The 13,199-nt window shown below is 42.9% G+C and overlaps 1 protein-coding gene across 1 annotated transcript; it reads right to left on the reverse strand.

Moving 5' to 3' along the window:
* Positions 1–7,706: 7,706 nt before the first annotated feature.
* LOC135090950 (CRISP/Allergen/PR-1-like) lies at positions 7,707–10,084 on the reverse strand. The gene is made up of 5 exons (XM_063988219.1): positions 9,404–10,084; positions 9,066–9,153; positions 8,840–8,978; positions 8,493–8,719; positions 7,707–8,297 (listed from the first exon to the last, which is right to left on the reverse strand). The coding sequence occupies exons 1-5, from the start codon at positions 9,680–9,682 to the stop codon at positions 8,050–8,052; spliced, it is 981 nt and encodes a 326-aa protein (XP_063844289.1). The 5' UTR covers positions 9,683–10,084; the 3' UTR covers positions 7,707–8,049.
* Between the last annotated feature and the right edge of the window lie 3,115 nt (positions 10,085–13,199).

Consider the following 13,199-nt stretch of genomic DNA (forward strand, 5'->3'; position numbering starts at 1 on the left):
CACGCCGCGGTGGAGTAGTTGTCACGTCACGGTCTGGAGATGCTCACCACCTTGCCTCTGCCTTAACCCTTCCAACACCTGACATTGCTTTTTTTTTCTTTCAAGTAGTCGTGTTTTTTGTAACCATTTGGACTGGACGTCACGTGAGCCAGGGTAGCCAAGCCAGACGCGATGACTGGAATGTGAGGGCAGCTCGTGAAGCCCACATGTCCTGAAGTAGTGCCTTGGGTTCAACACTTTTTTTTTTTCATGGGAGAAGATTGTACTGCACCACAAGTAAAGACGAGGCGACGGGCGTTATAAGATAAGTGCTGCGGAAACAGGGAAACTAAAGCATTCCATTTGAGCTTCTGTGCGGAACGAGAAGCACGAAGGATGCTGGCGTCTCCTGGGCAGCTGTGTGGCCTGAAAATGTAGCCTCGATAATGAAAAAGTTCTCGTAATGGCACAGTGAGCGGAAAACCACAAGCTCAAGGTCCATTCTTGTCTGGTAGTAATTTTTCGCATTGTTGCAGAGTACTAAAGTAACTTACGTGGGACCTTTTCGCCCTGCCCTTGATTGCTGGCGACGCAGAACACCAAAATTAGCACGAACCTTCAAACTTGTGATGATAAATTCAAAGCATACCGTCCCCCGCACATCACCGCCTCCCTTGCCTGGGAACACACGGTCTGATTTACTGTACAATGTTTTATTTTACTTTCTTGTCCTGTTGAGAAGCCAGTGTTATGATGGCCCTGCTGTATGTACTGTTAACAGGGTCCCTCCTCCACCTCACCCCAATCTTGTTGAGAAAAAAAAAAAAAAATAAATAAATAAATAAATAAATAAATTCAGTGTGATGATGATGGTTCTCCGGCTCATAAATCACGTCTTCCCCATCTCGGCGACCTCTCAACTCACTATCCTTGATTCACGTAAAAAAGAAGTTATTGCTTTATTTTTTTCCCAGTTGTGGTGTTATGATGGCTCGCTCTCTCATAAGTTGTACCTCCACCTCATCAAGCCATCAAGTCACCGTCCTTGATTCAGGTAAAAAAGGAGTTATTGGCTTATTTATTTATTTATTTATTTATTTTTCCTGGTAGTGTTGAGAAAGAAGTCATTGTGTTCCTGTGGTAATCCTCCTACCCCGCCTGGAGCTGCCCCCTCATCACTTCAGTAGCCTATGATCGCAATGTCCTTGATTTGCATAAAAAGGTGTTGATTTATTTCTTCCTTCCCATTGGTGTGAAAACAAGTCAGCCTGTCCTTGGCTACACAGAGTGATCAGTTCATATGGTCTCGAGTCTCGGCGTCCGTCCTCCCAGCCAGCGGTGCCTGCGGTTCGTACTGGGAGGAAGCAAGGCTGAGCACGTCTCCTCCAACTCCCCGTGGTTCCCTCCTTCCTTCCACCATCACCTGGTTCTTCATTCTCCCCCACTCCTCCCTCGTAGGCCTCCTCCGTCGCGGCCTCTGAGCACCTCAAGTGTGACGCCTGTACTCAGCAATCTCGTGAGCTAAGCATAACCTTTAGCGAGGACACCAGCGACTCATTGTAACTCATCCGCTTGTCGTTTTATAGATCACCCTTCTCGTAATTAGTAGGTTAGTTAGTTAGTTAGTTAGTTAGCTGGTTGGTTTGTTAGTTGGTTAATTGGGTAGTTGATTAGTTAGGTACGTATTTAGCTTAGTTAATTGGTTAATTAGTCAGATATTAAATTTATTAGCAGAGAAAAGAGAATTATAATCACTTATAAATACAAAATACAAAAAAAAAAAAAACACAAACACACACACACACACACACACACACACACACACACACACACACACACACACACACACACACACAGGATTCTAAACAGGCAATTCATACATTATTCTTTGCTCAAACAGAATTGTTGGTATTACCCAGAGGAAAATATTTGCATACTCTTTAAACATTATTAATTTCCTTCTTCTTTCTTTTCCCTTCCCCTTCTTTCATTTGTGCTCTTTCCTTTCTTCCTTTTTTTCCTTTCTTCCTTCCTTCCTTCCTTTGTCCGTCTGTCTGTCTTTTTTTGTTTATTTGTTTGTTCGTTTGTTGGTTTCTTCCTTCCTTCCTTCCTTCCTTCCTTCCTTCGTTCCTTCGTTCCTTCCTTCCTTTCTTCCTTTTCTTCTTTTCTTTCCTTTTCTTTCTTTTTTCTTCCATCCATCCATCCATCCATCCATCTACCTATCTATCTTTTCCTTCCTTCCTTCCTTCCCTCCCTCCCTCCCTCCCTCCCTCCCTCCCTCCCTGCAACAAACAAAACTGCATCCTTGGACGTATTCGTAGAGATGGCTCTTTGCATGAGGACAGGAAGGGTGCAAGGAAGTGAGCGCTGCAAGGTCAGGGGCAGAGGAAAACGTCTCTTTGTGGTGGTGTTGCCGCATCCCTTCCCTCCTTTGGTCCCCGAGCCACCCCGCCGGAACACTGCCGAGCCACTGCGACCTCCCACCAATACAATGACGCCTTACCTTTCCCTTGTCGTATGGTAAAACACACACACACACACACACCCACACATACATACATGCACACACACATACATACATGCAAGCTACACACACACACACACATGCAGGCTAGTGGAATGCATTGCCAGAAGAAATGGTGTGTGTAAAACAATATACAAGAATTTAGTGAGAAAAGAAAATATATATACATAGTTTAATATCAAAAGTGGAGACATTACGATTTTGATTCAGTCCTGTGATGTTATGAATAAACACACACACACACACACACACACACACACACACACACACACAGAGAGAGAGAGAGAGAGAGAGAGAGAGAGAGAGAGAGAGAGAGAGAGAGAGAGAGAGAGAGAGAGAGATGCTTCTGGGGCGGTTAAGGAAGGTCTTGCGGTGGTCTCCAGACTGTTATTATCTCCATCAGCGCCTGGTCATCCGTGGCGCCACAAGACCCCTGCCGCCACAGCCAGAACCTTGTCAGAATTACGCCACCTCTCCTCCCATCCTTCCTCTCACCCGCCCTCTCCCCTCACCACTGTCCCTACTCTCCCCTCGCCATCTCCCCTGACTCTCGGAGGGTTGGGGCTCATTGGACATCAGTTTAACCCCGAAAACCTCCCTGCGGCTTGCCTTAATTCCGTCCCTCGTCCCGCGTTTCTGCCGTGTCCGGTATTGGCAGCGCGGGCAATAATAGCTGTGGCGTTACCTAATGGGTCGACTTTTACTGGACAAGCGTTGCGTCACTCCCTTCAATAGTCAGTACTGAAAGGTTGACAGCGGTGTTGTTTAACTGTTGCTCCCCATCCGCTCTGTAAGGATAAATGATAGATAATATATAAATAATAATTTTTTTCTTCTTCTTATTATTATTTATTTATTTATTTATTTATTTTTTACTGTTTTGGATTATTATTATTTTTTTTATTTATTACTATTATTTTTTTTTACTGTTTTGGGTTTTCTTTAAGCTTGCTACTTAATGTAATAGTCTGGTTTTAAATTTAGGGTGTAATTTTGAGAGACGCCACTGACTACAGGAGTGATGTAGTAGTTTATCATCCGTATTCTAAAGCTCCACTAATTATAACGATGGTAGGTACATAGTGGATGCTGTTGGGGTTCTCAAGGGCGTTTGTATGGTTGATGTGATAGGTTAACAAATATTCTGCACTTTGGACATAAGAAATATCCATACAGATTCAACTAATCCTCTCTATGGTCTTTCAAAGTAGTCTTGACGAGGGAATGGTGTTTAACGATACGGATCCGTTCCTTTTATATGCCCGCAGTGTAAGATTGAGGCACAACGCTAAACACAATGGAAGTGAGTGTGGTATGTTACCCCACATGTCCATGAATGTGTTACCTGTGTACTTCTTGCAAGCCGTCACGTGGCTGAGGTGGTGGCGTCGAATCTCTGTTAGATTAAGTGAATAAACATATGAAATTCATATGGGGGCCTTTTAAAGAGAGATTTTGGTCCCATTCGACCTTGCCACATACGGCTCATCGGTGCCTTGTATGAGCCACCGTCCACTGAATGAGAGGCCTTGAGGTCAGCCTCTCAATGAAGCAAGACCAGCCACCACCACCACCACCACCACCTGAACACTGACCGCCACACACGTACACTCCAAGTCTGTGGCAAATAATAGTATGGCACTTGTTGCTTCACTTGAGTAACTCTAGGCAACTGTACTGAACAAAAATTAAGTTTTCTTATCTGCCAAGAATCCGTCATTTGTCAGACTCTCAACGGAGACTGCTAGCAGATCATAAGACAAGATTGAGAGGAAACACAAAACAAAGTGGAGTTCGAATGGTGATCACGACTTTATGAATCAAGTAAGGAAAGGAACAATTTCTGTTTTCTTGTAGGTAGTTGGGGAATGATACTCAAATGTAAATGCAGTAGAGGATAAAATTAAATGAGACATTTCAAATTCGTCATGATAAGGCATTTTTAAAGTAAAAATAAGCTATAACACTGTGTGGGCTTCAGGTTAGATTAGTAAATCCATAGGGCATTCTGGCTGGCTTGTTCCATGAGCTGGGAGGCTGTTAGAACAGGTTATGTTGGTTGATATGAGTAAAATCGTGGCGTTAGGGTCCTTGCGTTAGGATACAAATCATTGCTTTCTGCAGGCCAGTACTCAGGGCAACAGCTGGCCAAGACCTCATGGTTTGCTACCTCTGGATTACTTTCATGATACTGCATGAAACTTTATTTGTTGAGTGTAGATTTCAGTGCGTATTATATTAATCCGCCGTCTGTTTCCTCTGAAAACTCTCATCGTGTGAGAGAGTCTAGAAAAAAAATGTGGTCGGTGTTACCATACAGTTGTGAGGCTCGGACAAAAACAGAAACAAAGATGACTGGAAGCCATGGACGCTATTGAGGATACTGGGAACGGTAAAAAAAAAAAACAAATGAAAGTCTGCAGAGGATGGAAACGGAAGAGATAATTGATAAAGAACATTAGAAGGCAGCAGATGGAATTTCTCGGTCACATTATGGGGAAGGAAGTGTTGGGAAATCTAACGTTGACAAACAAGATAGAAGATAAAGGGTTAAGAGGGAGACACAGAGAAGTTTCTGGACGACCTGGTGAGATCGACAAGAGCGGGGTCAGTTCCGCCAGCCTGCTGGAGGTGAGGGAAAGAAAAGACTGGGTCTTCATGATTGCCAGCGTCTTCAGAGGCACGGACATGATGAAATATATCATAAAAGATCCTGGTTCACCTTCCAGAGAACGTTTTTTGCCTTCCAGATCACGGGACTTTCATGGGCATCTCCTCTTTGCTCTTTTTTTTGGATGACCGAAGTTAGTAAAGAGTGTGTATTCTATTTTTTTTTACTAATAATACATCAAATATCTCATACGTTTATGCTAAATATTAATTAACCATCTGCACAAAATGCGTCTTCACACGAGCACGGAAAAAAGTCAGCTGCAGTTAATGAAAAAAAAAAAAAAAACTGGCGGAGAAACATGCAGCATTATACAAATCTGGGTGAGGAAACACCTGAAATGTCACCTCGCCGCCCGGGAACACCAAGGATAATTATTACCAAGAAAAACAGCCGTGAGAGGAATTCAAAACATCGAAATCTATTATGAAAAAAGTTTCGTCGTCCAAAGATTGAGAAGACTGGAGAAGCGAATAACACACACACACACACACACACACACACACACACACACACACACACACACACACACACACACACACACACACACACACACACACACACACACACACACACACAAGGTACGATAAAAAAAAATGTTTATGAAAAAAAAAAAATCGTATTTGATTTGATTTTCGCCACCACCCCCAAGGAAGCAGTCCCTCGATGCAGCGTCACACCGCTCCCCGCTTTTTCACCGAACTGGGAATACTCTTTGTAGATAATGTTCTGATGATTGGCCAAACTTTATCTTGCTGTTTAAGCTTCATTTCAACGGTGTCAAAGCCTACTGACGAGTAAGGAGTCCAGAGCGACGGTCGTGCTGGTGTGGATGAAAACTCTGCGGGTTTTCAACGCCTTGCCAGCCTGTTCAGGCGCGTGCACGCTTGTTGCATATCCACGTATCGTATCATTGCATCGTATCACTCGGTAATACGCTGCAGTGTAACAGGGTGAAACTCAACAGCGACGCGGCGCATTTCAGATCGGACGTGGGAAGGCGTGAACTACTGGCACTTTTCTCAGTGGTCGTCACACGATGCTGACAAAGAGGTTTATTTAATTATTTATTTTCTCGATATTTGCTGTGATTGCATTCTTGGCTCGTTATCTCCAATGACGCTTTGGTCCGTGTGTGCCTCTCAAAACACCTCGCTAGGGCGACTTGCGAGTTTAAGGCAGATTTTGACTCTTTCTCTGTGCTGTGACACCGTAAGTCTATCAGTGTGGTCATAAAACCGAGTGTAACACCAGTCCCAATGATGACAACTCACGCCTCTCGGCAAGCTAACTCACGGAAGGCACTGTTTGCTCCTGCTGCGCGCGCATGATCATAACTAACTGTGTTCGTTGGCGACGGAAGGACGAGTAGTTACGGAACGTTTTTATTCCACCTTGTGTGTAGCTGAGTGTGTGTGTGTGTGTGTGTGTGTGTGTGTGGAATGGATTCATCTGTCTTCTTTATTTTCCTGTGTTGGAGAAAGATTGTTATTGGATAAAGATTGTTATTGTACAAAGAGAAGTCAAGAAAATTCCCAATGATACTTTCATGGCGAAACCAGTTGAGGGTTTCAGTGTGTGTATGGCTTCCAGTAACGACGAGCATAATACACGTCGCTGTGATTCTCTTGCATTATGTTTACATTATAACTTCTGTTGAATGTCTTCTTGCGACTCGTGAGGACTCCTGAAACTCTGCTCCGTGTAGACACCTCAATGAAGAACTGAACCTGCTGATGGGAAGATGTTTCGTGTGTGTGATACGAAACGTAACAAAACACATCATCGCGCTGCTTTCATTGGCGGTGTCGTGTGCAAAAGTGTCCGTCTGTACCGAAGTGAACCTTGCGCTCCACACCCCGCTGTTATCTTTGCTCAAACTCGTGTATGAAAGGGTCTGTGGTGCTGATAACCTGACCAGAGCTGGCACGATCATCACTAGTCATTGTGAGTGCATATAACACATCACCAGTAGTCTTATATTCTATTATTTATTGAATATTTGAAACTTCCGAGTACCTGTGACTCGCTTAGTTCCGCACAATATGGACATATCCTGCACTTTCACTTTTTTAGGTACATATTGCGAATTCCAAGTTTCTTTTGGTACTGTAGAGAAAGGAATGACTCACACTGTCCCAGATAGTATTTCAATGAGAAATGTTCTCTATTAATTTACTGGTCAAAGTAGGTCGGCCCTTCACCTCCGATGCGGTGATATTGATGTCTGCTCCGAAAATCTCAACAAAATGTCGTATTTTTTAATTACTTGATGACACATAGTGATTGTGGTAACGCATATCAATAAAATCAGGTCTCCTAAATTATGCGAAACTATCTCTCTCTCTCTCTCTCTCTCTCTCTCTCTCTCTCTCTCTCTCTCTCTCTCTCTCTCTCTCTCTCTCTCTCTCTCTCTCTCTCTCTATTGTAGCGAAAGTAAGACTTTCATGGCACACATTGCAAAGACGCGCCATCGAGTAGTGATGAGAAAGATGATAATTCGTGGTGAGGAAAAAAAAAGTAAAGTATATTTTATGGTATATTCAACACTTTCATATTTCCCTGTTTTTAGAGTAATGAGTTGATTATTTCAATTTCGTGTAATATATCTTTTGTTAGTAGACGTGGTGGTGGTGTCCCTTGCTAGCAGTGATGCTGTGCCGTGCTGGTGTGGCCGACAGTTTTCAAAAAGAAAGTTTCCAAGTCTGGAGCAACACAATTTTGGTGGTTCGTGACATCACAGGAAAGAATACACCCAGGCACATCAAGGGTCATCGAAACACTCAGGCTGTAGGGCAGTCGCGGCCACATTCTGGTCACATTCGCCCCATCCATCCAATGGAGACCTCTCCAGGTTTTAGATGAAGCAGTTCCGTCATTCAGCATCAGCATCAGCAGCACCATTATTTTCAGTAGCAGGCGGTGGCGTTGTTGGTGTGGGTGCTGAAGTAGGCTCGCTTATTGGTGCTGTAACCAGGCTTCTCGGATACTCATACACCATGGTAAAACCTTCCGAGTGCAGCGTCACGGTTTTTTGCGGGTTGTTGTTGGAGTTTCTAAAGAAACCTGCGGTAACTGAAGGCTGCAGGTCGCTCCAAGTGGATTCGACCACAACATTCCCTTCTGCAATAAATAAAAATCAGGGAATTAGTGAGTGCTACTCCTTTCTTTGACTTTCGTGGGGCGCACGAATGCGTTTGGACTGAGGCTTATTAACGAATGATATTTGGTATTAGTAGTGTGAGAATTGTATGGGAAGAGTCGAGAAATACTCGTCCTCAACACAGTGTCGCAGACTCTCAAAATACAAGTACTCACCACAAAGCCCCTCATACTCCTGGGAGCAGGTGGTGCCTTCGGGACAAGCAGAGCACGGGTCTCCTTCACGATACATCGGGAAGCTCATTATGTTACCTATTGGTCCGTAGTTACAGACGTACAATGCTTTGATAACATTGCCAACCTTGAATTTTGTGTAGCCGCAGCCGACGAGAGATGTGGTGCCCCACAATAGCTGCGTATAGTGGCCTGTGTCCGTACTAAACCTGCAGCAATTTGAAAGTCAAAGGAAGTTAGTCTGGATCTTTTTATGAGAGGAAATTTGGTATACACATTAATGTATTTCTAGCTTGAGCTGTCACACAGTGTGCCCGGCTGATACTCACTGATAAGATCCTACGCCACTTCCAGGGAACTTATCAACTTCGTCGTAAAAACTAATGACGGCTCCGTTCCAATCAGGCTTTTCTTGGAGCAAACCCCATGATTTAAGGATGTAGATGTTCTGGCCCACGTTAAACCTGTCTGTGAGAAGAGTGGGTTAAGCGTCTCGTCCAGTTCCTACCAAGAATTCATCCACGTTCTCTTCATTCAAGACAATTGCATACTCACCCACGCTGCGACAGTCATTGCAGTCATGCTCGAAGATGCACTGGTCGGCGTGCCGCTGTGCCACGGTGGCCAGCTCCTCGTCCCACGCCTGGCGGGAAACACATACAGTGAGGGAAGCTACAACACACTGCCGTCTACAGCCTGACCTTACAGCGGCCCCTCATCCTGCCGCGGCTACACTGCTGTGATGTGTCATTGTAATGCAGGACAGGGACGGTGTTGGGGCCGCACCGGACCGTCAACAAAAAAGAATCTGAAGCAGCGGCAACGTCAGTGTTTTTTTTTTTTTTTTTTTTTTTTAACTTCATGAGTCAGTGTGTTGAGCAATAAATTCTCACCAGGGCTCGTATGTTGGCGCCGGAAGGCTGCGGTCCGGGCGCTCCTCTTGTTTCTTCTCCGCGGGCCACCTTCGACCTGAGTTTATTGTGCAGCTCCACGATGAAGTCGGCCTCTTCCGAACTCACTTCTCTGGCCAGCACCTGAGTTCCGCAAGCAGGGCCAATGCCAGGATACTTGCACATTGTATGTTCGGGCGATATTTTGCAGTAATCTGTTGCCTGGACTGCGGCCCACCCTGTCCACGCGGCCGCCACCAGGAGACACAGTCTGGGTGCCATGGCCAGCTGGAGAGAACGAAACACAAGGTGAGGAAATATGAAGTGAAGAGTGAAGTGTGCACAGAAAAATTCCTGACGATGAAAACTGATTTTTATCAGTTTTCATCGCCAGGAACATCTTAGTGAATGTTTAGAATGTGCACGTTTAATGTGCACGTTTTAATGCACGTTAGAATGTGCATGTTTAGAATATATATATTGATAGCGATGTGATGGCTGAGAGGAGATTGGCGCTGACGTCTGGTGTTGCTGATAACGAGAGGGACGTGGTGGGCTGTGGTCTGCAGGGGTGACAACGTTGAAGGGTCTTGTTTTCAAGGTCAGCACTAGTGCTTCATCCCTCACTGCTTCATCCCCAACAGGAGTTTAAGACTGAGTGTAGAAACAACCTTGCTGTTGATGACAATGATGACCACTGCTGTGTTGTGTGTATGGTGTCTTAATTGTGACATTATGCGTTTCAGATTAGTGATCAGCACTTCAAGCGATACAGAGACGAAAACCAGCACTGATTACTTCTGGAGACTGCTCATCCTCGAGAGTGAGTATCTCTATTTTTGTGTTGTATGTGTTTTCTGTTAGACACGCTCCTAAGAACCCTCATGTTGCATCGACATGCGTGGGACTTGTGTGGTTGTTCCGCACAATGTTATGAAAGATTGTGGAGTGTTTGTCTGTTTATATACCAGGGTAAAGGAACACAGGAAAGAGCACTGCCCTTGTTCAGCTGTTTTGAGTTTGAAATTCAAGAGATGGTATGGATATGTGTGTGTTTATGCATGTCATTGTTAAGGGAAAGCAAGTGTAGTGCTTCACCTCACTGTCGCCGCTCGATGAAAGCAGTCACAGCGAGGCTCCGTCCAGTGCCAGGGGTCGAGGTTCACTGCAGCTTGTAGTGGGTCAGTGCGGCACTGACTCGGGCCAGCGGTGCCTGCATTATATACAGTAGAGTGCCTCTAACGAACCAGCGAACTGGTGCCTATCTGCGCATGTGTCAACTTCGCTGCCACGTACTTGGATGCCGTGACACGGGTATGAAATGGCGCGTGACGTTAGCTTGGGTTCAGTATTTTTATTGAATAGTAGCAATAATAATAATAATAATAATAATAATAATAATAATAATAATAATAATAATAATGATAATAATAATGATCATAATAATGATAATAATAATAGTTAAAATAATAATAATAATGATAACGATAATAATAATAGTTATAATAATAATAATAATAATAATAATAATAATAATAATTATTATTATTATTATTATTATTATTATTATTATTATTATTATTGTTAGTATTATATTTATTATTAGTAGATACACCCACGTGGAAATTTTCCCAGAGAGAGAGAATATATATATATATATATATATATATATATATATATATATATATATATATATATATATATATATATATATATATATATATATATATATATATATATATATATATATCCTTCAAATTTTATCTACAAGAGTTCAAACCACGCTGAACTGAATGGATCAAGGCAGTTTTTCTTCCTAATTTGAATATCAGTTGTACTCTTGACATTCAGTACAAAGTGGTGTCATATACAAGCTGGACAGTGAGCGGGGGCCTGCAGTGAGAGTGCTGAGTGAGAAGCGGAGACATGCCTGTGCTGAGCACCACTGCCTAAACAGAAAACAGTAGAGGTGAAGCTATTTTCTATTGACAATAAGCATGCGTCTCTGATTTGTAGGATAACTGTTTAAATTTGCAAACAAGAAACAAACACAGACCAGAATGACATTTTATCCCCCCCCCACTGCCTTCCCGCACCACCCCGACACCTCCATCTGTCCATTTTGGGTTGCAGCATCACTCATCTCCTCCCCGCCCCCCACCCCGAATCACCCGGAATCAGTTCAAAAGGGGAATGACTGTAAAAATAAAGGGGATAAGAAGTAATCGTTATGAAAGGAGATCGAAGCTTTTAAATATACATTCCTTAGAGAGGCGTAGGCTAAGAAGAGATATGACAGACGTTTTTAAATAGTAAAGGGAATATAAAGAGGATGACATACGTAAGATTCTGAAAGACAGTATTCAGGATAAGAAAAGAAATAATGGGTTCAAATTTGAAAAAGTTAGATTTTAAAGAAATAGATAGGAAACAATTAATTCTCATATAAAGTGGTAGATGAATGGAATACTCATTAATCACGTTGTTAGTGCCCAATAATTTAAAAGAAGATTAGATAAATTTATGAAGATGACAGTAAAAATAGATAGATATGTTTCATGCAGGAATTGCCACGCATAGGCCTGATGGCTTCTTGCAGTTTCTCTTATTTACTTATGTTCTTGTGTTTTTATATGGCAATAATTATTTTTTACTATTCTGGAAAGATTTCGTCATCAGGCTCCATCATTACACTGCAGTACAAAGGCCTCCTCAACCTTCTCCATTCTTGTCATGATACTCTTCCAAAATTTTTATGAATCAACTGCGACATTCGAGGCCTGACATCTAATTTTCAGTCTATGGAACATCACCTTTTCTCTATTAAATCTCTTTTTCTTTTCCTCACCGAGACACAGGTGTTTGAGGCAGCTGGCAGTAGCTATTCTATTTTCACTACAAAACTGGTTGTTACGTCTGTGTGGATAATAACCTAATTTACTGTCGTGCGCACGGTCTTGAGTCTTCCAAATTTTCTACCATCTGCTTCGACTACAGAGTCACTCTCAAATTAAATTCATGTGTTGTATACCTCTCATCTAACTCCCCTAACTAACTAAAAAAAAAAAAAAAAAATCTTTGACTCCAGCTTCCGAAGTGTAATACATCCTGACTCTCTTCAATGCCTCAAAAACTCGACTCCTCCATCTCTCAGCTCGACACAGCCTTCCTCATAATTATTTCCTCTTCTTCAGTGACACTCAACCGTCCCCCTCTTCTACACTAAAACACCTTTGATCTGTCCTTTACAAATAATCTAAACTGGAACTTCACATCTCGCCTCTTGCTAAAATAGCTAATATAAAGAAACCAGCGTTCTGGGACGTTTCCGCCAGTTTTTCTCATGGCCTCAGCTGCTAACTCTGTACAGGGCCCTTACCCCTCCCATATTGGGAGTATAATTCTCATTTATGAGGATTCCGCTCGTAAATTTCCATACATTAATCTAAGTGTACTAAGTACTAATCTACTGTACATACAAGCATACATTTTATTTACATATACAAAAACAATGAAAATAATGCGCACACACACACACACACACACACACACACACACAGAATCACAAGCAAAGTAACACACAAACGAACAAACACGTTCATGAAATTCTGATTTGTACACGCAGATAGGCTTGTAAACACACACACACACACACACACACACACACACACCAAGTGGCAGTTCAAAGGTTAAACCCCAATTATACTGCTTTGTAGCTCGTCTCTCATCGGCGACACACACACACACACACACACCCACACAGGGCAGTTAAGCTTGTGAAGGTGTACTGTTAACACCA

The sequence above is a fragment of the Scylla paramamosain genome, chromosome 1 (genome assembly GCF_035594125.1).
Source record: "Scylla paramamosain isolate STU-SP2022 chromosome 1, ASM3559412v1, whole genome shotgun sequence".
NCBI lineage: Eukaryota > Metazoa > Arthropoda > Malacostraca > Decapoda > Portunidae > Scylla > Scylla paramamosain.

Coding starts and splice junctions, on each gene's coding strand:
- LOC135090950 (XM_063988219.1), bottom strand. CDS start 9,682: ATGGCACCCAGACTGTGTCTCCTGGTGGCGGCCGCGTGGACAGGGTGG. Junction 8,720..8,839: donor AGTGGCGTAGGATCTTATCA/GTGAGTATCAGC, acceptor AAATTGCTGCAG/GTTTAGTACGGACACAGGCC. Junction 8,298..8,492: donor GGAGTATGAGGGGCTTTGTG/GTGAGTACTTGT, acceptor TATTTATTGCAG/AAGGGAATGTTGTGGTCGAA.